General features: G+C 35.6%; 1 protein-coding gene across 5 annotated transcripts in view; it reads right to left on the bottom strand.

The window, feature by feature from the left end:
* ARHGAP21 (Rho GTPase activating protein 21) overlaps positions 1-25,409 on the bottom strand; it is a 197,793-nt gene that overhangs the window by 85,045 nt on the left and 87,339 nt on the right. For 4 of the 5 annotated variants that reach the window (XR_008912422.1, XM_001376252.4, XM_007504864.3 and 1 more), the window contains one exon: positions 21,249-21,273. The exons of the other annotated variant lie outside the window; for it this stretch is intronic. Coding sequence is in view for 3 of the 4 variants with exons in the window: in XM_001376252.4 (XP_001376289.2) it covers positions 21,249-21,273 (25 nt within the window). In the remaining variant the exon portion in view is untranslated. The remainder of the gene's footprint in view (positions 1-21,248; positions 21,274-25,409) is intronic. 5 annotated transcript variants of the gene reach the window in all.

The raw sequence follows: 25,409 nt of genomic DNA, 5'->3' as shown, positions 1-25,409 counted from the left end.
CAATGAAGCTTAAATTCCATCAGGAGAGGCAATATGTACCAAAATAAGTATATTCTGAATAAATATAAAAAATCATTAAGTAGTGAGTGCAAGGGGGCACTAATAGTGGAAGATCAGAAAAGGCTTCGTGTAGAACATAATGTTTGTGCTGAATCAGGCTTAGAGGAATTCAGAAATTCCATGGGGCAGAAGTAAGCACTGTCAGTGCTGCTGCAAAGCAGTATAAAAGCAATGAGATGGGAGCTGGGAATGCCCTTTGTGAGGGACAGTGAGAAGGATAATCTAGAAGTATCAAGTAAGAGAAGAATAATGGTTACATAATAATAATAATGCTGAAAAGATATGCTGAAGTCAAGTTTTGAAGAGCCTTAATTGTCATACTAAGGAATTTACATTTGAACCTTAAACAGAGATTCTTAACCTTTTTTGTGTCATAAACACCTGCTGCAGTCCATGAAGACTATGGATCTCTTCTTAGACTGTTTTAAAATGCATATAACAGAGTCCTAGGTTCAAATGTGGCCTCAGACACTTCCCAACTGTGTGACCCTGAGCAAGTCACTTAACCCACTCTGTCTAGCTCTTACCACTCTTCTGCCTTGGAACCAATATACAGTATTGATTCCAAGATGGAAGGTAAGGGTTTTTTTAAATGCATATAATAAAATACATAGGATAAAAAGGAAACCAATTATATTGAAGTAGTTAACAAAATATTTTTTGAAATACAAGTTCATAAGCTTCAGGTTAAAAACCCTAAAGAGTATAAGGAGTTCCTGAATTTGCTAAGAGCTGCACTGAAGAAAAATTCCTTTCACAGGAGCTGTGTAAAAAGTGAATCAGAGGGAGAGGCTCAAGGCAGAAATGCCAAAGAAAGGCCACTGCAATAGTCTAGGAGAGGGATAAGGGCTTGAATTGAGGCTGGATAAGAGCAAAGGACACAAGGGAGACATGATGGGGAGGTAAAAATGGCCAGATAAGTGGCACGAGGAAGAGTGAGAAGTTGAGGATAACGTTGAGATTATAAACCTGGGAGACTAGGAAAATTCTGGTGCTCTCTAGGTAAAGAGAAAATTTTGGTAGAAGGGAAGATCTGGAGGAAAAAATAATTAAGTCTTCATTTTGGACACTCACACATTCAAGATATCTCTGAAACATCCAATTTGAAATGTCCAATGCTGGTGATGCAACACTGGAAATGAGGACAGAAATTTAGATGAGAAATAGATCTGGGAGTCACCTGCACAGACATAATTAAACTCATGGGAGCTAATGAAGTTGCCAAGAGAGTTTTGGAGAAAGAAGGATCTAAGTGATATGACCAGAATCCAGGCTGCAAAGTGTTAAGGAAACAAAAGAAAGTAGAAGCAATAAAGGTAAACAGTTTTCCCTAACAAATTTGGCTGAGAAAGGGAGCAGCTATAGTATAACTATGTGAGGGAGCAATAAGGTCCATAAAAATAGATGGTGCACTTCCAAGCTGGGTAAAATAGAGATAAGCCTTTAAATTAAAAAAAAAAAAAAGTCAAAAAGTCGCTGAAAAGAAGCAATAAACTGATTCTGTTCTTTCCCAGAGGGCAAAACCATAACCAATGAGCAGAAATTTAAAAAAAAAAAAGGTTTAAGATTATTACAAGAAAAATCTTCCTAACAATTATAACTGTGCAAAAGTTAAATCAGATGTCTTGGGAGATATTACAGGTGTTATGGTAGAAATTACAGAAAAATAGAAATTAATTTAAGTGTTATAAAAAGTTGGTTTGCAGAGGCTAGCATGACCACATGCTAGGAACTCTAGAGAAAGATTCTGGAATGTGGGAGGAGAGATTTTAACAGTGCAATGACCAACTGTGCTTTTCCTGTACAAGAGCTGAAAGAGGAAGGAGCTGATCTCTGCTGATCCAGTTTTACTAAGCCTATTGGTAAGGAGAAGGGAAACATTTTGATTTTTTTGAGAGTAACTTTTCTCACAAGAAGAAACCATCCTGAAGAAGATCCTACATACTCTCAAACCTGACAAAAAACATCATTCTCCAGTCAGTTGTTGGTGTGAGGGCTGAGGGGTCAACCTCAGGCCCGGCCCTCCTGGGCTGAACTCGGACATCCAGAGTTCATCCTTTTTCATCTTGAAACCTGTCACATCTTGATAAACCAACCAGGGAGGATTTATAGTGTCAGGAAGAAAAGAGAGGGCTTTGGGGATATTAGCAAAAAGCAGGAAGTGAAAGGGAGCATCAAGAAAAAGAAGCCTTCACACCTCATGGCAAAAGTAGAGGGAAGAGGGGAGTAAGACTTTAGTGATTAGGGCATCTTTATTCCAAAATCCTCCCTCCCTACATTTTGTTTTACCAACAAACCTGTTAGTTTTTACACAAATGACTGTTTAAAGACTTAGTTAGACTCTGGCCCAGTGTGGTAAGGCCCAACTGCCCAACTGCACTAAAAGGGGATTGAGGTATCCACTGGTGGATTTCAACATCCAGGCACCTCAGTGTCCCCTACTATTTCACAGGTCCTGAAGCAATGGCTGAATGCTTTAGGGAAGGTTCATTTTTTCCAGTATAAGTTACATTAGAATAGCTGAGAACCCTTTCCAATCTAGGATATTATGGTTTGAAAATTATCCAAAAACAAAACAACACCCTATACAAAGGATAATCTCTTTCCTCCCTTCTCTCTTAAGAAATAGGTACTTCCTCCACCACTAGCCCTGCCCCTAATATATAGTTTCTTGATACAAATGCAATTGGACTTTGGTCTCTAAAGCTGTAGTGTAGCACTGACAACATGATGACAGATAAAGTCAATCTCATAACAACCTTCAACTCACCCTTTCATTCAGAGATCCTAATACTGGCCAGATACTCCCAGGAAATATCCCTAAAAGTGTGACAAGCACCCAAACATTTGAAGACAGCTATTGTTATGGCTTCTAAACCTTCATTTTCCCATGCTAAACTTAATTAGGTTCCTACAACTAATTCTCAAAAAGTTATGAAAATCTGTTTTAAAATCCTATCTTTGGCACATGCTGACCATGTAACCACAGGCAAATCACTTAAGCTTCAATATTTCAGGCAGCTCTCTAAAGCTACAAATTACAAATTAGCTACTGATTCATTTCCGAATCATGAGTTTCCTTACACTAATGAATAGGTCCAGATCAATACAAACAACCTCTGACCCTTTAACATTTCCTTTTCTTTTTAAACCCCTTACCTTCTGTCTTAAACTCAATATTGTGTATTGGTACTGTCAACGTGAAATCTGGACACTTCATTTTTGCCCCCAGTGTCAGGGCACACCTATTTTGGATTGAGTTATAGACCTTAAACTGTTTGGGGACCCTAGTGTGTGTTGTTTGAGTGCCTTTATTTGTTTTAGAAGCTTCTCCCATTATATTACAGTCCTCTCTCAGGAAGTCCAGCTCTTAGTTTGACCCTTTCTTTTGGAATTGTTATAGTTGAATGCTCCATGATACCCCCTGAGGCTGGCTGCAGATCTCTTTGCAGCCTGTTTGCAGTTTGTCTATGCAGGCTGGCTGTACCAAGTTCTCAAGAGTATAAAAGATCTCCAAGTTTGATACCTCTTTGGAGTTGGCACCTAGCATGGGGTCTTCTCCCAGAGATTCATCCCGAGTCCCCAGGGTGCAGGCCTTGTGTAGATTTTGGTGCTGGGCTCTGTGTGGCAGCCGAATATTGGACCTATCCCTATCCTGATTAGAGAGTTGGGTTTTTCTGACTAATAGTTCTGTGTTTTTTTTCCAAGTTAACAGTTCCAGTACAGAATAGCAATCAAATTACTTGACTAGGGTCATAAAGTTAGGAAATGTCTAAGGCCAAATTTGAGCCCAGGACCTGGATCTTAACCTACTGGACTACCTAGCTGCTACCTTTAATTTCCTTTTATAATAGCTACATCATGCCATTTGCTCCTAATTTTTATTAAAAAGAAAGAATAATGATATCTTACATTTATATAGCACCTGAAGGTGAACAAAAGCATTTTACTTAAAATATCTCAGGAGATCTTCTGAGAAACCTTGTGATTATAGATGAGGAAACTGATACTCAGGTTAAATTAGTTGCCCAAGATCACACAGCTAGAAGTCTCCCCTGCCCAAGCAGAAGAAGACAGAACCAAGTACTTACAAAGTCAAAGTCATTAAGAGGGCTGGAAGAGTGAGGCTGAAAAGAATGTCATTATAAAAACCTACTATGTTGAAAAGGAAGATCAAAGCACAAATACAAAAGAGAATGACTTGGAAATAGCTACAAGCAGTAATATAAACCCAATAAGAATTCCTAGGGGGCACAGCAGGGTGGCTCAGTGGATTGAGAACCAGGCTCAGAGATAGAAGGTCTGGATTCAAATTTGACCTCAGACACTTCCTAGCTGTGTAACCCTGGGCAAGTTGCTTAATTCACATTGCCTAGCACTTGCTACTCTTGTGCCTTAGAACCAATACACAGTACAGAAGTAAGGGTTTTAAAAAAAAAAAAAGAATTCCTATACGTTAAAAGAGCTCTTAAAAAGGGATGGGGGGGGGAGGGAGAGACTCTTAAAAAAACAAATAATAACTATGGAAGGAAAGATATAAGATAGCAACTTGAAAAGTGATTCAAAACTAAGAAAATAACTCTTTGGAAATTAGAATTGGTCAAATAGAAGCCAATTATTCCACTACATCAATAGGTAAAAAAGGAGTCAAAAGTCTGAAAAATAGAAAAAAATTTCATAGGAAAAAAACTGACCCTGGAAAACAGATTATGGAGAAATAATTCACAAATCACTGGATGACCTGAAAGCAACAAAGAGGGAGACTAGATATCATACTTCAAGAAATTATAAAACTGCCAAAATAGATTGGCATCAGTTAGTCTGTGCAATCCCAAAATGAAAATTCCTAGAAATATCATAACCAAAATTCAGAGTTCTCAAGTCAAAGAAAAAATACTGTAAACAACCAAAGAATCCAAGCAAGTGCCATGGTCAAGATCATAAAAGATTTAGCAGTCATAGCTATAAAAGACTAGAGCTTGGAAAATTATAAAATCAAGAATAACTAACCTAGCAAATTGAAGTATAATACAAAGGGGTAAAAATGGATTTTTGATGAGATGGGAATTTCAAACATTCCTAACAAAAGGACCAGAACTAGGTAGAAAACCTGGCTTTTAAACATAAGATTCAGAAGAAGCATAAAAAGGCAAACATAGGTGAGAAGTTGAAGAATAGAATTAACAAATTGTGTACATTATTATATGGAAGATAATCTCTATGAACTTTACCATGAGTTTTAGAGGACGTCTCATTGGAAAGGTCTAGATGGGATTTTATAATGTTTAGGTGATATCAAAGGAAGAAAAAGGTAAGTAATGCCCTAGATAGACCAATGATGGTGAACACAGGGGAGGGAGGAAGCACTCCCAATGGATTGCTGGGCAGAGGGGCAGAGCAAATGAGGAATGTCTTCAGTGAGTGTAGAGAGAGGGAGGGAACTGACTCATGCTCTCTGCTCCCCTCCAACTTTGCTGTCTGTGAGCCACTGGCATTATCCACTATGAGCTCCCATTGGGATGCTCAGTGAAGGAGTAGGGATGTGAAAAAAATGTCATCAGGCACAGTGTAGAGGTTGAGGGGAACAGCTTTGCCTAAGTCTGCCTTTATAATAACAAAATCGGGGGGAGGGGGTGTTTGTAGCTGTGTACTCACAGAGAGAGAGCTCTCTGCGAGCCATCTTTGGCACTCGTACCATAGGTTCACCATCACAGGACTAGGAAATGGGGGAAGAGAAAGGAAGAATAGGGAAAATTAAACTGAAGGAAGAGTTTATACAGTAGAGGGGACAAGAGACACTTGAACCTCACTCTTATCTGAACAGTTAGTGAAGAAAATAATGCAGATATACATACAGGTGGGTATAGAAATTTATTGTATCCAAAAGGGAATTTGAAGGGAAAAGATTTGGAGGGAAATGAGAAAGAACAGATTAAAGGAAATAGTAGTAAGAAGCAAAACAGGTTTTTAAAGACAGAACAAAGCAAAACAGAAAAGTAAAAGAAAAAATAAAAAAGTAAAAAAATGGGGATGGGGATGGGGGGGGGGCGCGATATACAGTTAATCATCTTAACACTGAATGTGAACAGGATAAATTCTGAAGAAGAATTAGATAAAAAGAATTAGAAATTCAACCACACTGTTTAAAAGAAAAACATATGAAACAGAAAGATAAAGGGGTTAAAATAAGCTGGTACAGAGCCTATTATATGCAACCTGAAATAAAAAAGCCAAAAAAAAATTATGATCTCAAGACTAAGCATAAGCAAAAAGAGATTAAACAGAAGACCTTTAGAAAAGGAAGGAAGTTCACTAGACAAAGTTCTGGACCTACTATCAGGAAGAATCGTCTTCTAGAATTTAAATCCAGCCTCAGACATTTACTGGTTGTATGACCCTAGGCAAATCACTTAACTCTGTTTGCCTCAATTTCCTCAGCTATGAAAAGAGCTAGAAAAGGAAATGGTAAACTACTCCAATATATTTGCCAAGGTAACCCCAAATGGAGTAACAAAAAGTTGGATACAACTGAAACAACAACCATAATTAATATTAATTCTAACTATATGTGAAGAAATTGTATGTAAATTCTTAAAGGAATTTCTTATATGAGTTTGCAAGCAGAAATAGACAAAAAATTATAACACTGGGATGACTAAATTTATCCCTCTAAAATGTAGGGAAATGTAACCATAAAATGAATGAGAAATTGAATAGAATTTCAGAAATATGAGATAGGAAAAATCTCTGGAGAATATTATGTTGAGATAGTAGGGAGTGTGTCGATATCTCAACTATCATGTAAGGCATGTTAAAAAAAATCACCATGTGACCCTGGGCAAGTCACTTGACCCCCATTGCCTAGCCCTTACCACTCTTCTGCCTTGGAGCCAAAACACAGTATTGACTCCAAGACGGAAGGTAAGGGTTTAAAAAACAAATCACCATATATAATGGCATAAAACTGTCATAAATGAAGAAAATGCACAAATAATTCATTTCTTCACAACCATAATGTCATGAGATTCAGTTTCCTATGGAAAACACTAGAAAGTATAGCATTAAAAGGGCCCTTCCTCAAAATAATAAACACTATATATCTAAAACCATAAACAAAGTATCATCTGCAATAGGGACAAGTTATAAGCCTTCCCAATAAGATCAAGAGTGAAACAAAGATATCCATTATTACCTCTATTACTTAATATTGTACTAGAAATGCTAGTGGTAACATTTAGAGAAGAAAAAGAAATTGAAGTGATTAAAATAGGCAATGGGGAAACTAAACTATCACTCTTTGTAGATGATATGATGGTTTACTTAAAAAATCCTAGAAAATCAACTAAAAGTAAAGGTGCAGGGTACAAGATAAACAAACCAATATAAATCATCAGCATTTCTAAATATCTCCAACAAAATTCAACAGCAGGAGTTAGAACGAGAAACTCCATTTAAAATCACTCTAGATGATATAAAATATTTAGGAATTTATCAAGATAAACACAGGAATTATATGATCACAACTACAAAACACTTTTCATACAATTAAAACTAGATCTAAATAATTGGAAAAACACTAATTGCTCAAGGGAAGGATAAGCTAACATAATAAAACTGGGAATTCTACCCAAATTAATCTATTGTGCCATACCTATCAAACTATGTTGTAGAATTAGAAAAAAAATTGTAACAAAGTTAATCTGAAAGAAGAAATCAAGAATATCAAAGGAAATTATGAAAAAAAACCCATGAAGGATGGGGACCTAGCAGTACCAGATTTTAAACTGTACTATAAAGCAGTGGACATCAAAACAATATGGTACTTACTAAGAGTTTACAGAAGGGTGGATCAATGGAATAGACTAAGGATAAATGACCTCAGAAAGCTAGTGTTCGATAAACCCAGAGATCCCAGCTTTGGGGACAAGAACTCACTATTTGGCAAAAACTGCAGGAAAAATTAGAAAACAGTGTTGGAAAAATTAGGTTTAGATCAACATCTCACACCTTATACCAAGATTAATTCAAAATGGATAAATGACAAGTATAAAGAGTGAAATCATAAATAAATTGGGTGAACATAGTATACCTGTCAGGTCTATGGGAAAGGAAGGAATTTAAGACCAAGAAAGAGACAGAGAACATTACAAAATGTCAAATGAATACTTTTGATTAATTAAAATTTTAAAATGTTACAACCAACATTAGAAGGAAAGTGTATAATTGAAAATCTGTTACCCTAAAAAAAGAATTCCATTTCCCAGGAGCCCACTGACTTCTTGTCGTTATGTACTTCCTGTAAACAAGGGATCTTAGGCGGGGATGTGGGAGGTCCTGCCTCTTTTTGACCCTGTCAGACCTGGGGGAGGGGGGGTAAGGGAAAAAGGAAGTTTCTCTTACAAACAGGAAGTAAATTACAAGCATGGTGCACTATTTAAAAGAGCAGTGCATTATTGATTTTAAACACCTTCCAGCTTTAGGATGCTTTTTCTCTCTACCACTGATCTTTTCAATTATCTTCCCTGAGATTCTGGGGAGAAATTAATCTCCCTACAACCCTTTGCCATTTGAGCCTCCCCAGTCTCCAAGATTCATCCAGTTTGGGATTCCTCAAAACAATGTTCTCCCTTACTATGGGAGATAACAAAAAATGTGACAAAAGGAATCTGATTGGATAGAGAAAGGAACTTTAAAGAGTCTGGAGATGAAAATTTTAAGCCTTTTCAAACTCCATATATTATGAAAGTCTCTGTATTTTATAATGTTTTACTGATTGTCTATTTTAAGATTTAATTTTGTTGTTTTAAGTTCATATATTAATCTGATCACAACAATTCTGTTACCCTTAATCATTTTAATCTACTGTGTTTTAACTATTGTTATATTCTGTTATCTTTCCCCTATAACTATACTGAACAAATATTAATGAATAAGCCCATTTAAAAGCTTTTTTTTCCATTTTGCATTTGTTAATTGTCATATAGATGATAGTTGGACTCAACCTGGCTAACAACGTTTGGAAATTTTAATGAGCTAAATATCTCAAATTGATTTTAAGGAGTCTTTAGACATGATTTTTAGATTTTTTTTAAACAACTCTGATTAATCATTTTGCCCAAGTTATTTGTAACAAAAGGTCTAAACGGTCCATTTTAGTAGATGAAGTAAAGTGTAATTATAATTCCCACCTACACATTTAGAAAAATGTGAATGGATGGGACATAACAGTCTCATACCAAAAGAGCTGGGAAATTGATCCCAGGGCATAGTACCCCTAGAGGGCTCCCAAGAGGGAGCATCTCCCATTTGTAACTCTTCTGCTTATTCTACCCTTCCACCAGAATGATCTAGATTCTTGGCGATATTTCTAGACCCAACATCAACAGTACAAAGGTTTGGTTTTTTCTAGACTCCTCTGCCACTTTTTCTAATGATGGCAGTAATCGATTTTTTAAAATATCTCAGACAAGGTTGAAACATTGCTACACCTGAAAAAATTGTGACAAGTATCCATTAGCTTTACATGTCATAAAGGGGACTCATGTGAATCCTAATAATAGTGGGTTTCTGGGTGATTTTCATTAAATGAGCTATTATAACTTTGGGGATTTTGATACTTCTTGAATGTGCATTACATGTTGTATTACTGTTCTTCATAAGAAACTGTTACTTTGTGAAAATCATCTGTACTCACTCAGAGTGGATCATGTCTAAGTTTGAAGAGGAAATGGATCTCATGGGGGGGGGGGGGGAGATGCCTTAATATTATACCTTTCCTTAGCTGACACAGTGTTTCATGTAAACCTTCAAATTTCTTAGACTTATAAATGTTGGAAATTTCCCCTTTGGGAAATTTCATACTGGAAAAAATTTCCTACTGATAGTAAGAACTCTATTGGAATTTGAAACCCCTTGGCATGGGAGGATCCTTCTCCTCCCTACTTAAGACTACTTTAGGACAGAAACCTTTTTCTGAACAATGTAAAGGGTTTTGACCTATGCTTAAGCATAGAACAGGAAGTTCTTTGAGTCATGATTGATTTTAGAATTGATACAATAGAGATACTTGGAATGACAGAACCAGGTCTTGGAAAATACAATCTCCACCCTACTTAGAGTAACAGGATTTAGGAAGGGCTGCAGCAAAGATCAAGATTTAATTATTTGAGAATATGACCTTCAAAATACATGTGCAAAATCACAGACCTCTGGGCGGTCCTGGGTTAAACTAGAGCCACCATTGGCACAGGGGAGACATCGACAGTGATTGGTAGATGTGAGAACTGAGGGGAGGGAACTTAGATGGTTTCCTTAAAGATAGCGGGGTCTGAGGACAGAGGAGGAGAGTTTTTTGCTCTGAGAGGTCCTGGAGGGAGAGCTCCTGGAGAGGTCTTGAAGGAGGCTGTGGAAGGAGAACTCAGGAGGAGTCAGGAGGAGAAGGCTCTGGAAACATTTCTTGAAAGGAGGCTCTCTTGAAGTAGCCTGAGGTTGGCATGAGAAGCCTTACCTAGAGAGATCTTGGGTGAGTGATAAAACCAACTGACTGATTTATTCATTCTTATTCCTTTCTTACTTTCTCTCTTTTTCTATTGATTAATCAGTGTATTATAAATTAAATTTCTCTATAAAACCCAGTTGGATTGGGCATATTCATAAATTGGGAATATATTCCCTGGCGACCATCTTATATTTATATAAACCCAAGACACAGTAGAAAACATATTTCAGCGGTCATAATTGTTATATATTTCCCTTGCTCCCAAAACATTTTAATTATCACAGTCAATGATTGTAAACTACATATTTTTTATTTTTTAAACTTTTATTATTGATTTTGCTTGCATGTACAATATACTATTTCAGTTTTAATTTTTCCTCTCCTTTTTGTATTTGAAGCACATGTCACCAGGACTGAGATTTTCTTTAACTTTTTTGTTTTGCCATAATATAAATTAAAATATATATTTGCTATAATATTACTATATGCCCAAAAACTTCAGACTATGGAAACCTGCCATTTATTGATAAAATTTATGGGACTTTGCTTAATGATTTTGTCTGATTTCAAGAGAAGGGAGCAAAAGAGCCATTATACAGTTCCAAGAACCACAAGGTCAAAAAGGAACAAACCAATCCAGGTAGTATTAATGAACTTCTAAGCGAATATGAAAGGACATGTACCTAGTGTGAGTCTCGAGGTTGCAGCACATGACATATGTTAAGACACAGGACACCTTTTATCCACACTCTTTGAGAAATACACACAGACAAGTCCCAAAGTTTGGCTATCATTCTGGCTGCCCCAATCCCTGAGAATTTAGGTAAAATTGGACCAGGGAATGACAATTCCCTATTACACAAAACTCTAGTCCGTTTTTCTCTCTTATACTATGGCAACTTTCTGTAGTCCTGGCTACTGATTGGTGCCTAATTCCTTAAATCAATTTAATTGGGCCCTGATTCAAGGAGCTGCTATAGGTTTATTTTCTTTAACTAGATTTCTTACACATAAGGCTTTGATACTTTATATTTAATCCAGAAGTTATTTTTACTTTTACTAGGATTTTTTAAAATTAAAAAATGTTTTTTATTTCTCTTGCCAATTGATTCATATACCTCATAATTCAGCCATGATTTACTAAGTGATCCCTGTGTTTTTTAACACCCTCTTCAGGGGAGAATGTAGTATTCTTATTATTCTTTTTGAGAGTAACTTTAGTTTAAGAAAGATGCTAGGCCTTCCGGGTAATCATGGGGGCAGTCTAGACATGGGACGCTTCCTCTCCTCAGCACCCACCGATACAGACTACCTCAGAAGACCAAAAAGAACCAAATTCATGAGAATGAAGGGACTCTACAGAAGGGTGCAGCATTGAAGGTACATGGGATTTGAGCATTTCCACACTATAAGGGGGTGAAAAAGCTCCCACCAAAATGTGAGCTGATATACACCCTCCCACATCCCACCTACGAAGCCAGAGTCAGAACCAGCGTGCTACAGAATCAGCAAGTGAGCGAGGGGCACCTCTACAGTGAGCAAGGGGCACCTCTAGGTCCTTAGGAGCTGATTAAGACCACCAAAAGTCTACCCCTGAAAGCAGCTACATCTGAAACCCAGATGGGCAGGGGAACGCAGACTGTGGGAGCTCTCAGGAAGGTGGCACAGAGAAGGGCAGCAAACAAGGAGGTTATGGATATTCGAGAGCTTGCCTCAGGAAAAATCCTTGCTCCTGAACTCCTTACACAGAGAGTATGCCCATCTCACTCAGATTTTTAACTAAAAATGGAAGGAAAAACCTCCAAAGTGATGGCAAATTGTGCACAGGAGCAACAAATACCCTCCAAGAAAAAAAAAAGGCTTTGATCCTCGAAAATATTTAAGGAGGAAAAACCCAAGCTACAGAGGAAATACAAGAGGAAATTCAAATAAACCCAAAACTTCCATAATAAACTGGAAATTGCCCACAAGCTCTGAAAGAATTTAAATTGGAGCTTATCAAAAAGATAGAAGCCTTCTGGCAAGAAAAGTGAGAAATACTTCAAAGAAAAAATCAAAAGATTAAAGCAGAAAACCAAAATATTACAACAGAAAACCAGGCCTTAACGACCAGAATTGGCCAACTGGAAACCAACAATCTTGCAAAACAGCAAGAATTAATAAAGCAAAGTCAAAAGACTGACAAAGTAGAAGAAAACATAAACTATCTCACTGACAAGATGACAGTTCAGGAAAACAGGTCACAACAAGACAATTTGATAATCATTGGTCTACCTGAAAATCCAGAAATAAACAGAAATCTTGACATCATACTACAAGAAATCATCCAAGAAAACTGCCCTGATGTTCTTGAACAAGGGGACAAAATAGACATTGAAAGAGTTCATAGAATACCCTCTACACTAAATCCTCAAAAGATAACTCCCAGGAATGTAATTGCCAAATTTCAGAGCTTTGAAATTAAGAAGAAAATTCTACCAGAAGCCAAAAAGAGAAAATTCAGATACCAAGCAGCACTAATCAGGATCACACAAGACCTGGCAGCTTCCACACAAAAGGACCAAAAAGAATAGAACATGATATTCAGAAAGGCAAGAGAATTGGGCCTTCAACCAAGGATCATATATCCATCAAAACTGACTATATACTTCCAGGGAAAAGTACGGGCATTCAACAAAATAGAAGATTTCCAAGTATTTGTAAAGAAAACACCAGAACTAAGTGGAAAGTTTGAAATCCAAACCCAAAGATCAAGAGAAACATGAAAAGGTCAATAAGAAAGAGAGGGAAAAGGGGGAAAATGTTTTTTTCATTCAAACTCTCTTCGTTAAGGGCTAAAATTAGATCAAATTGTATATATTAATATATGGGGGAAATGTTATTTATAACTCTCAAAAACTATTCATTATTATATTAATTAGAATAAGCACTCACAGGAAGAGATTGGGGCATTAAGGGCTAGAAAATGATATGTAAACAAAGAAAAAGGGTTGGGGGGAATCGAAGATGGCACCAAGAGATACTTGAAGAAATAAAATAAATAGGATAATCTTTATCACACTAAGATACACATGGGAATGGGAGGGGAAGAATACTCTTATAAAAATGAGAGGAAGAGAGTGCTAATAGGTAATACTTAAACCTAACTCTCAGTGAAATCAATTCTGAGAGGGAAGAGCATCTAGATCCATTGGGGTCTTGAATTCTATCTTATCCTACAGCTGAGAAGTGAGAAGGGAAAACTAAGGAGATGGGGGAAGGAGTACAAAAGGGGAGGGAAAGAGAGAGGGGAGAGAACTTAACAAATCCTAACAAAATAAGAAGGGAAGAAAAAGAGAGGGGCCAGAAAGAGAAGCATATTAAGGGAGGGGATTAGGGGGATTGATTAAAATTAAGCCACTGGTTTAAAAGGATATAGCAAAAGAAGAAGGGACAGAACTAGGAGAGGATATCAGAATGCTAGGGAATTCACAAGTGACAATCATAACTTTGAACGTGAATGGGATGAACTCACCCATAAAATGTAAATGAATAGGAGAGTGGATTTGAATCCAAAATACTACCATATGTTGTCTACAAGAAACACACTTGAGGTGAGTAGATACTAACAAGGTTAAAATTAAAGGTTGGAGCAAGACCTATTAGGCCTCAACTTATAGAAAAAAGGCAGGAATTGCAATCATGATGTCTGACAAAGCCAAAGTAAAAATAGATCTGATTAAAAGGGATAGGGAAGGTAAATATATCCTGAAAAAAGGGAGTATAGACAATGAGGAAATATCAGTAATCAACATGTATGCACCAAATGGTATAGCTTCCAAATTTCTGAAGGAGAAATTAGTGGAATTGAAGGAGGAAATAGATAGTAAAACTATAATAGTGGGAGACCTGAACCTACCACTATCAAATTTAGATAAATCAAATAAATAAATAAATAAATAAATAAATAAATAAATGAATGAATGGTAAAAGAGGTAAATGAAATCTCAGAAAAATTACAGGTAATAGATATATGGAGAAAAATAAATAGGGACAAAAAGGAATACACCTTCTTTTCAGCAGCACATGGTGCTTTCACAAAGATTGAAGATGTACTAGGTCATAAAAGTATGGCAAACAAATGCAGAAAAGCAGAAATAATAGCCTTTAGAAAAAAAAAATTTTTCACCAATTATTTTCCTTTTACTTTCTCTTCTCCTAAATTTTAATAGTTACATTAAATAAGGTTTTTTTGATAACTGGCCTGAACAGAGATTTTTTACAACTGCCTGGGCAGCCATATTTTTCAATAGTCAAACTTGAGAACCAGTCAACACCAGAGACAACTACTGATATTATCAAGTTCTATACCAATAACTAATCAGGGTTAGACCCCTTAAACACATACAAGCTGGAACTGATGCAGAGAGAAATGAGCAGAACCAGAAGAACATTGTACGTAGAAAGTGAAACACTGTGAGATGATCTAATGTAATTGACTTTGCTACTGATGATCCAATGCAATGATCCAGGACAATCCCAAGGGACTTATGAGAAAGAATACTATCCACATCGAGAGAAAAATCTGTAGGAGTAGAAAAGCAGAAGAAAAAGCGTTTGATTTATCACTTGTTTATATGACTGTAGGATGTGGGGTTGTGGTTTTTAAAAGATAACTCTATCCCAAAAATGACTAATATGAAAATGGGTATTGAGTGATAATGTATGTATAAACTAATGGAATTGTTTGTCAGCCCAGGGGGTGGGGGGTGGGGAGAACATGAATCATATAACCATGGAAAACACTTAAATGTATATATATAAAATTATTCCCCAATTAAATGTAAAATTTCTAACATTTTAAAAAATTTTGTGTACCAAATTCTTTCTGTCCTTCCCTCTACCTGTAAAGAGATTTGTTATTTAGTCTGGGTAAGAATAGATTGCAGATGCAGGTGTATGAAATGAAGTGAAGATTGCTTTAAGTTTTCCATGGAATTCTGATGAGGTCAAAAAAAGAGAATTTTCTGAGGGGAGAGACAGTTGGAAAAACACCACTTCTCAGAGAGAGTCTCAGGGGTTGGTTGGTTTGTCTTTCCTTGGGTCATCCTTGAGGAATTGGTGAAGATTGAGTTTGGAAACATGATACTAAGAAGCTTAGAAAGGTGACTGATCAGAAAGAGTCACTGTGCAGTTCTCTAGAACTCCTCTAGGGGTCACCAGAGAGGTAACTGCTAGAGAATGAGCCGCCTGAAAACTGCCTGTCAGAGTTTTGATCTTTGACTAGAAAGAGAGAAAACTGGCAGATTTCTATAAATATTAAGTTTATCGCTTTGGGAATAGGTTTATTAAGTTAGATTTTTATTTTAGGTAGACAGTATAGACTTAAGGAGGACTACCTTTTGGTCAACAAGAAGATGTCTCTTGTGAGACAGATTTTGGGGGGGGTATAGATTAGAATTTATTAGTTATGGGGAAAATATATATACTATAAATACCTCTATTCCTTTTACTTTCTCTTTCCTATATTTTTAAGTTACAATAAATAGATTGAGTTTTTTTTAATATAACTGTCCTAGTGATATATTATAGCAATATATTACAATGATCATACATTAGAACTAGTCTAGATTTGTACCAGTGAAGCAGGACTGATTCAATATTAAGGAAAATATAAGCAAAATTGACCTTATTAATAACAAAATGAACAAATCAAATGATCATTTCAAGAGATGTAGGCTTACCAATAAAATATAATGTCCTTTGCTTTAAAAAAACACTAGAAGGAACAGAAATAAGTGAAGCTTTCCTTACAATAAGTAGTTTCTATCTAAAATCAAGAGCTAGCAGTATCTGTAATGAAGACAAGCTACAAGTCTTTCCAATCAGATTAGGAGTGAAGCAAGAATGTCCATTATCACCTTTACTATTCAATACTGTAATAGAAATGCTAGTTATTGGAAAAGAGACAAAGAAGAGAAATTAAATGAATAAACACAGGCAAAGAGGAAATAAAATTATCACTTTGCATATATTATATAAAAATCCTAGAATGTTAATCCTCAGAAAATCCTTGAGAGTAAATTTGAAAAAAAAAACTAATTGAAACAATAACTTCATCAAAGTTACAGGATATATCATAAAACATTAGAATTTCTGTATAATAACAAAATCTAAAAGAAAAATAAAGGGAAACACCACTTAAAATAAATTATAATAGTTTACACTTTAACAAACATGTGATTTTAAAAGTTTTCCCACAAATATAGATCTAAATAATTACAGAAACATTAATTAGTGGTGAGCAGGTTAAACCAATACAATGAAAGTGGCAATATTACCAAATTAATTTACTTATTCAGTGCCATATCAAACAACTCAGAGACAACTTTATAGAGCTAGAAAAATAACTAAATTCATATTGAGAAACAAAAGGACAAGAATATCAAGGGAATTAATTTTTTTAATAGGAAGGAAGAAAGTCTAGCAGGACTTAATCTCAAACTATAGGACAAAGTCAAAATTGGCAAAAATGTAGTACTGGTGTGAATAAGGGAATGGCCAAAAGCAGAAGAAATTTGAAATTTGAAGAAGATGCTTCTGGAGGGGCAAATGGAATATTCAGAGGACCTGTGGGAGATGGGAGAGTTCCAAGTTCAAAACAGTTGGAGCCAGAGAGAAGTTTCTGGTTTTCTTATATAGGATTCTGAGGGAGCTGGATAAGAGAATAGTAATCTCAAAGCCCTTTTGCCTGAACTGAACTGAATGAAGTTTCTTGCCCAACTGAAGACAACCCTTGGAATAAACTAAATTTTTCCCCTTAGGGGAACTTAGAGCCATATTTCTTGAAGAGAATTTCCTTGGCCAAGCCTTCAAGAATTGTAGTTAGTAAGGAAATAGTAGGGCCCTTCCTCCTTCCCTCTACCCTTTCCCTTTCCTTCAAAATAAATTAGATACTTTGAATTATAACAGAATTGATTCAGAGTTTATGTAATAGAAAGGGAATCTTCATCAAGTTTAGAAGTAAAGCTGTGGGGAATAGATTTATCCTCTAGGTTGACTGACTAACTGACTCCATCAGTGACTGCTTAGCTCAGTGGAAAAAAGTGTCACATAGAACTCAGACCCCAAACAGCTGCTCTCTGATTCCTTCATCTTTTAAGTTCCCCTCAATATTACAATTTGGCACTCCAAGAAAAACCAGAATCCATCTCAGGCAATTGAAAGGAGGTTGTCAGTTGGTACTCCAAAACAAGGGTAGCCATATTTTGAAGGGCTAGGACAGAGGACTTTGGAGAAGAAAGCATGATTATTATACTGGGTAAGAGAGAGACTCATCAGTTCAATAAAATATAATGGACAGCTAGGTAGTGCAGTGGTTAGAGTGCTGGGCCTAGAGTCAGCAAAACTGATCTTGAATTTAAATCTGGCCTCAGATGCTTACTAGCTGGGTGAACGTTAGAAAGTCACTTAACTCTATTTGCCTTGGTTTACTCATCTATAAAATTAGCTAGAGAAAGAAATGGCAAAGTACCCCAGTAACTTTGTCAAGAATATCCTAAATAGGGTCATAAAGACTCAAATATGATCGAACCACAACATAAGATATAAAACCAAATCAGCAAGTCCACCTAGTATTTGGCAAGTCTCAAGCAAAAAAAATGCTGCTGGGAAAACTGGAAAAGCAAGGCAGAAAATAGATATAGACCTATATGAAATGAAGGCCTGGACATAAAAAGGAACCACTGGAACTTACTGGGAAGGAACCAGGGGTAGGGAGTGGGGGAATGTTGATGTGGTCCATTTACACTTTGGAAAATGTTGCCTCAGAAACTAAATGTAGGCTTAATTGAAGAGTGAGGAAAAGTGAAACAAAGAGACCAATTAGAAGACTACTGCAATAGTCCAAGCCAGTGGGGAAGTAAAAAATTGATAGTAGAAGAAAATGAAAAGAACACCGAGCCAAATTTATAAAAATATTTTTTTGTATCCCAAATGATAAATGGTCAGAGGATATGAACAGGCAATTTTCAGAAGAAATAAAAGCTATCAATATAACACATGATATTAAAAAACTTTAAATCACAAATAATTATAGAAATGTATATTAAAACAATCTCATATCTATCAGATTAACTAAATATGACAAAAAGAAAATGGCAAAAGTTGGAGGGGATGTGGAAACTATGAATACCGTAGCTATTCTCAGCAATACAATGATCCAAAACAATTCCGAAGGATTCATGATGAAAAATGCTACGTACCTCCAGAGAAAGAACTAAATGAAGACAGAAGTATACCATTTTTCACTTTGTTTTCATGTGTTTTGTTTTTGTTTTCTATTCTTCTACAATATGACCAATATGGAAATGTTTTGCATGATCACACATATAGTCTAGATCAAAGTGTTTCCTATCTTGAGAAGGGAGGAGGGAGAAAGACAATTTGAAATTCAAAATAGGGGAAAAATGTTAAAAACTGTTATTATGCACATAAATCGGGGACATTTTTATGAAAAAAGCAATTGTGTTTCAAATTGAAATATTGATTTTTATTTCCCTAAACCTCACTTTTAGAATACAATAATGATACAGTCCCCAGAATACTCCCCTAGAATTATTAGCAAAGAATGGTCTACTCCCACTTTTCAGTGGGTACTTTACTATTCAAAGGAAAAGATTAAAAACTGCCATATTGTTAATTCCCACAGAATAACCAGAATCTAAAACTATCAGGATCCTCATGAAAACCTTACTTAACTAAGCACAGAAGATATCTTGCTGAAGAGTCAATTCATTTAAAATGAATAATTATGTGGGTCATTCAAATATATGTTCGATAAAATAGCCAGTGTTACTGTATCTTGTATTTGTGCCACTGTATAACAACATATGTTCAAATATAGGTTTAACCAGAACATTTAAAAATAAAGTGCTTCTAATTTAAGGCCTGGACATTTATCTTATGAATATAGAACAAGGGGGATGCAGCCAAGATGTCGGCTTAGTGGTAGCAAAAGCTGAAATCGCTTTGACAGTCCTTCCAAACCAATCTTTAAGAAGCACCTCAAAAACACAGGAATCAAAAACCAATAGTAAGATGAAGTGAGGGGGATCTCCCACTGAACACAACTTGAAAGGTGGGCAGAATCTATTTTCACAAGATAAAGGGGAACCAGAAGCAAAACTACACACAGAGGTATGTTGACCCACCAATCTCCTACCTATTGAGACAGGTTAAAGCCTGGGCATAGGCCAACTTTGAGATCTGTGTATCCTGGATACACTAATAGCAGAGCACCCTACAAACCAGAACCACCTCTTCAAGTCCCAGGCCCTGGTCCCACCCATGAGGCCCAGAAATCCACAGCACTTGACACTTTCAAGTCTGCACTACAATAAAGACCAAGATCCAAGGCAAAAACTCTTATTACCAAGTCCAGCTATCAGCAGAGGAGACAATCATCAGCTTTCAGAATTCCCAGTCCATGGGGGGGGGGGGAGGGGGGAGCCAGGGGACATGAGCAAACAACAAAAGAAAAATAGAAAATTTCTATGGAGACAAAGAGAGAAACACAGAGTCAGTCAGTAGGGAACAGTGAGATCCAAGCAAATACATGCAAAACTTCAAAGAAAAATGAAAATTGGTCTCAAGTGCTGGAAGAACTCAAAAAGGAATTCAAAAATCAAATAAGATAGTTCAAAGGAAAACAAGGGGAAAATGAAAATAATGCAAAAGGAAAATAACAGCATAAAAAGCAAAATTTGTGAACTGGAAAAAGAGGCACAAGTAACAAATACAGAAAAGAGCGTCTCTAAAAAAACCAGAATTGACTTATTGAAAGAAGAGGCAAAAAAAAGTCAATGAAGAAAAGAATGCCATGAAAACTAGAATGGACCCAATGGAAAAGGAAGATCAAAAGTTTGTGAAAGAAATTCAGTCTTTAAAAATTAGGATTGGGCAAATAGAAGCTAATGATTTCATGAGATATCAAGAAACAATGTAATGAAATCATCAAAATAATGAAAAATTAGAAGAAAATATGAAATATCTTATTGGAAAAAATGACCTGGAAAATAGGTCCAAGACAGACAACTTAAGAATTATTGGACTATCTAAAAGCCACAATCAAAAACAAAGCCTAGGCATCTTATTACAAGAAATGATCTAAGAAAACTGCACTGATATTCCTGAATGAGAGGATAAAATAGAAATTGAAAGAATCCACAGATCACCTCCTGCAAAAAATCCCCAAAAGAGAACTCCCTAGAATGTTATAGTCAAGTTCAAGAGCTCCCATCCTAGGCCAAGGAGAAAATACAAGAAGACAGAAAGGAACAATTCAAATATCAGAGAGTCCCAGTCAGGATTACACAGGATCTGGCAGTTTCCACATTCAAGGACCAGAAGGCTTGGAATGATATTCCAGAACACAAGGGAACTGGGTTTACAACCAAGAATCACCTACCCATCAAAAGTGACTAGACTATATTCTTTCAAGAGAGAATGTGGTCATTTAATAAATGTAGAACTATCACACACACATACACATATACACACACATTTCAGTTTAATCATTCTCACAGGGAACACTTTTATATCTTTAAATTATTAAAAAAATGTTAGCATCTCTTCTAATATCACTTGAAAGGGGGGAAAAATACATAGGTATAGAAGGATCTATAGAAAAATTAAAGTTCCTCAAACATACCTCCTCTGTTTCCATTCTCTTCATCCTATAAAAGAAAAAGCAAAAATAAATTGTCTGATTGAATCACTGCAAGCTAAATTGAAAGCTTCAGTTTACTTTAAACCAAAAGCTCTCCTTGAGGCATTTTTTCACCTTATCTGAAAAATAGCTACACTACGAAATTTTATGAACTTTGAAAAAAAAATCACCAAACATCATATATTCACTCAACATAAATGACATAATGTCAATTTGTTAAAAAACTGAATTTGGCATTATGAAGATATTTTAAAAATAAGAGATTAATAATAAACTATATATGATGCCCATTTGCAGACAACCTTAAATTGCTTTAAAGAACTCATATATTCACTATCCTGCTTTTGTTAATTTAATCAATTTAGATACTTGTGGAAACCATCCAATGAAGAGATAAAAAGCTGTGAGGAATAAAAATCCTTTTTACCCTGAAATCATATATATGCTGAGTCTGGAGGGAAAACATGCCTCCTACTCTTCATTGCCACTTAAAACACTCCTCATATCACTTACATTTAGCAAACTTTCCTATCTGGAAGTCCACTTCATCTAGATTATACAGCTCCTGATGTCTATTACCTCGCCATTTCCAGATGTCACTTTCTTCCCTTTCTTAAGGTATTAAGCACTTAGCTCCTCTTCATTCCAATTACTGCCCTTATACTTGGACATGTTTCTGTCCCTTCAAACAATCTTGTTTCCTAGTTCATCAGCCTATTCTATTCTTATGACCTATACCTTTATGCTATCTTAGATGGTATCATGCCACATGCATATTCCTTCACAAGAGTTCCACCTTGACAATCCATGGCCCTAAAAGTCTTCCATCGGATCATAAATAACCTCTTGTCCTTTTAATTCTCTGTGTGCCTAATACTTGTTCTCTGGAGATTGCAAGGATGGTGGAAATCTGTGCAGAAATAGTGAAATTAAGAAGAAGGGTTTTAGGAAAAAGATAAAGTTCTATTTTGGACATGTTGAGTTTGAGAAGACTAAGGGATTCTAGAAATATATAAAAGTCATTTGGTGATCCAAGACTGAAGCTCAGGGCAGACTGAGACTGGAGATAGAAATCTAAGAATCTTCTGCACTGAGCTCATTGAACCAGTTGAAAGTAAGAGATTGCCTAAAGAGAATGAAAAGCAGGAAAAAAAGAAATGAATTCTTTGTGTGAATTAGAACAAGAGATCCTTAAACAGAGAATCTTGTCTCATATTTCCTTTACTAAGACAAAAATCTCTTTCCCATGAGCTTTCTTTTCTTCATTATTTAACGTATGAAAATCTCTGGACAGTGTTTCCCATTCTCTCCTACCCTACTTCAGTTTCTGATGAAGGGATGAAGGGAGGAGGCTTGAGAAGAGTACTTCCCTAGATAGTGATGGTCAAAAAGGGAAGAGAAAAAAACTATCTTAGAGCACTGAAGACCAAGATATAAGATTAGATCATTTAAATTTATAGTGAATCCTGTCAGTATAGTTATATGACTTCTTCCAAAACCACTCAGCATCTTGTGAATAGGACTAGGGGTAGTGAATGGTGGAAGTAATATAGGGCTAGAGATTATTAAGTGACACCCTAAACTAAGACAAGTGGTCAAGGGATTCAAAAGTAGAGGATAGTTTAGGGTTGAACTCATTAACATTAAGGTCATGATAGAAAGGGAAGAAAGGAAATCCAGAACAGAGATGATATTCCCCAAATGACAAATGATTAAAGGATAAGAACAAGCAGTTTTCAGATAGAGAAATCAGTCATCAATAATCATAAAAAAAACTTTTTTCTAAATCATTCTTGATTAGAGAATTGCAAATTTAAAAAACTCTGAGGTATCACCTCACATCTATCGGACTGGCCAATATAACAGTAAAGGAAAGTGATAAAGATTTGTAGGGATGTAGCAAAACTGGGATACTAATGCATTGCTGGTAGAGTTATAAACTGAGTCAACATTTCTGAAGGGCAATTTAGAACTATGTCTAAGGGGCTATAAAGCAGTATGTACAAGTATCCAGTAATACCACTCTGGTAGGTCACTATCCCAAAGATACAAAAAAAGGGGAAAAGGACCTACTTGTACAAAAATATTTATAGCAGCTCTTTCTGTGGTGGCAAAGTATTGGAAATTGAAAATGGACCCGTCAACTGGGGAATGAATGAACAAACTATGGTATATGGGGGTGATGGAACACTATCGTGCTATAAGAAATGATGAACAGGATGATTTCAGAAAAAGTTAAGAGCTACATGAATTGAAGCAGAGTAAAATAAGCAGAATCAGGAGAACATTGCACATAGTAACAGCAATGCTGCTGGATGATCAACTGTGAAAGACTTAGCTACTCTCAGCAATACAATGACCCAGTAAAAAATTCAGAAGGATTTATGACTATCCACCTCCAGAGAAAGAACTGTTAAATACAGATTACAAATACAGAATTTACAAATTACAAATACGGAATACAGATTAAAGCATACTATTTTTCACTTTCAATATGTGTTTTTATTTGGAGGGTTTGGTTTCATATGAGTATTTAATTACAACAACGAACAATCTGGAAATAAATTTTGCATGATATATACATGTATTATCCAAATCAAATCACTTACCATCTCCAGAAGGGAGGAAGAGAAACAATTTGGATCTTATAATTTCAGAAGATATATATGGAAAATTGTTCCTACATTTAATTGGGAAAATAAGATATTTTTTTAAATAAAGGAGGATGGGTACATTTTAAAAAAATAGAACAGAGGGGATAATGTGGGAGAGCTCCAGAGGGATGGAGGAAATAAGCATTCATGTGAAGACAAATAAAAGCTTTAGAAAGGAAGAGAAAGAATGATAGGAAAGAACTTCAGAATTCTTGAACATGAAATACCTATGGATGAGTGTGAGATCAAGGGTATGACTGTTTCTAAGGGAGAATGCAGAAAGAATAAGGGAATAGGTTAAAAAAAATACTGATAAAACTGAAAAATTGTTTAAAAGAATGTCAAGATAGGAGGCTGGTTTCGTAAGCATATGGGTAAATATAACCAAAAACTGAAACATTTTTCAAGTGAGTTTCTATAAGATTTGTTTCTCTTTCTGAATATTTCCCAAGAAATTATTAAAACTTTGGTTAAAATAACATTATACTAAAATCACATGTAATTTCTAACTAAAATAGATTAAGTATAAAATAGATAAGAGAAAAAATTTTCCAAAGATCAAACTTAAGACCCAGAAGGCACTTTAAAGACCACTGAATCGAAACTCCTCCTTTTATAGATGAGGAAGCTGAGGATCAAAAAGGGTAAGTAACTTGCCCAAAATTATCCAGCTAGTTAAATATCTAAGAAGGGAATGGACCTAGATCTAATGCCCTAATAAAAAATTTTAAATTACTAAAGTTCCAGAATACTTCTAACCATATCTAAATAATCTGAATTTTTTATTTTTTTTAAAAACCTTTTTTTCTAAAATTTATTACAAAACAATATAATTGACCAGTTTATACTACTTATTTAACTTAAGTAAATTTTATTTCAGTTTTTAAAAAAAGAAGAGCAGGAATTGCAGTACAAAGACTGAACTTGAAAAATAAGAATAATCATTTACAGACCAGAGATAATTGACACAAAAATCTGCACAGAGTAATATCTGGATTGAGTGAATTTCAAAAGAGGAGGTAATCAATGCTGGCAGCAGGAGGAATATCTAGAAGTGGTGGTAGGAAGTAAGGTGTATTATAGTAATAACAACAACAATAAACTATCATTTATATAGCACTTTAAGGTTTGCAAGATATTTTACAAATATTGGCTCATTTTATCCTAACAACTTTGAGAGACAGGTGATATTAGTATCCCCATATTTACGGATGAGAGAAATAAGTTGGAAAGTGGTTATTTACCCTGGGCCATATAGCTAGTAAGTGAGGCCATATTTGATTTTAGGTCTTTTTAACTCCAGGTTCAGCATCCTACTGACTGCATAGACTAGCTGTTCTTATCTAACATATGACTATTCTCCTCAGACCAGTGAATTAGAAAGAATAGTTTAGGATAGGATGTCTTTTGGGAGTGAGTGAGAAAACAGAAAGAATGAAAGAGGTCTAAAATGAAGTTTATTGATGAGAAGGTAGGAATTCCAATAGGA

The sequence above is a fragment of the Monodelphis domestica genome, chromosome 5 (assembly GCF_027887165.1).
Source record: "Monodelphis domestica isolate mMonDom1 chromosome 5, mMonDom1.pri, whole genome shotgun sequence".
In the NCBI taxonomy this organism is placed as follows: domain Eukaryota; kingdom Metazoa; phylum Chordata; class Mammalia; order Didelphimorphia; family Didelphidae; genus Monodelphis; species Monodelphis domestica.
The sequence above is the reverse complement of the archived record's forward strand: the minus strand, read 5'-3'. Positions and strand labels throughout refer to the sequence as shown.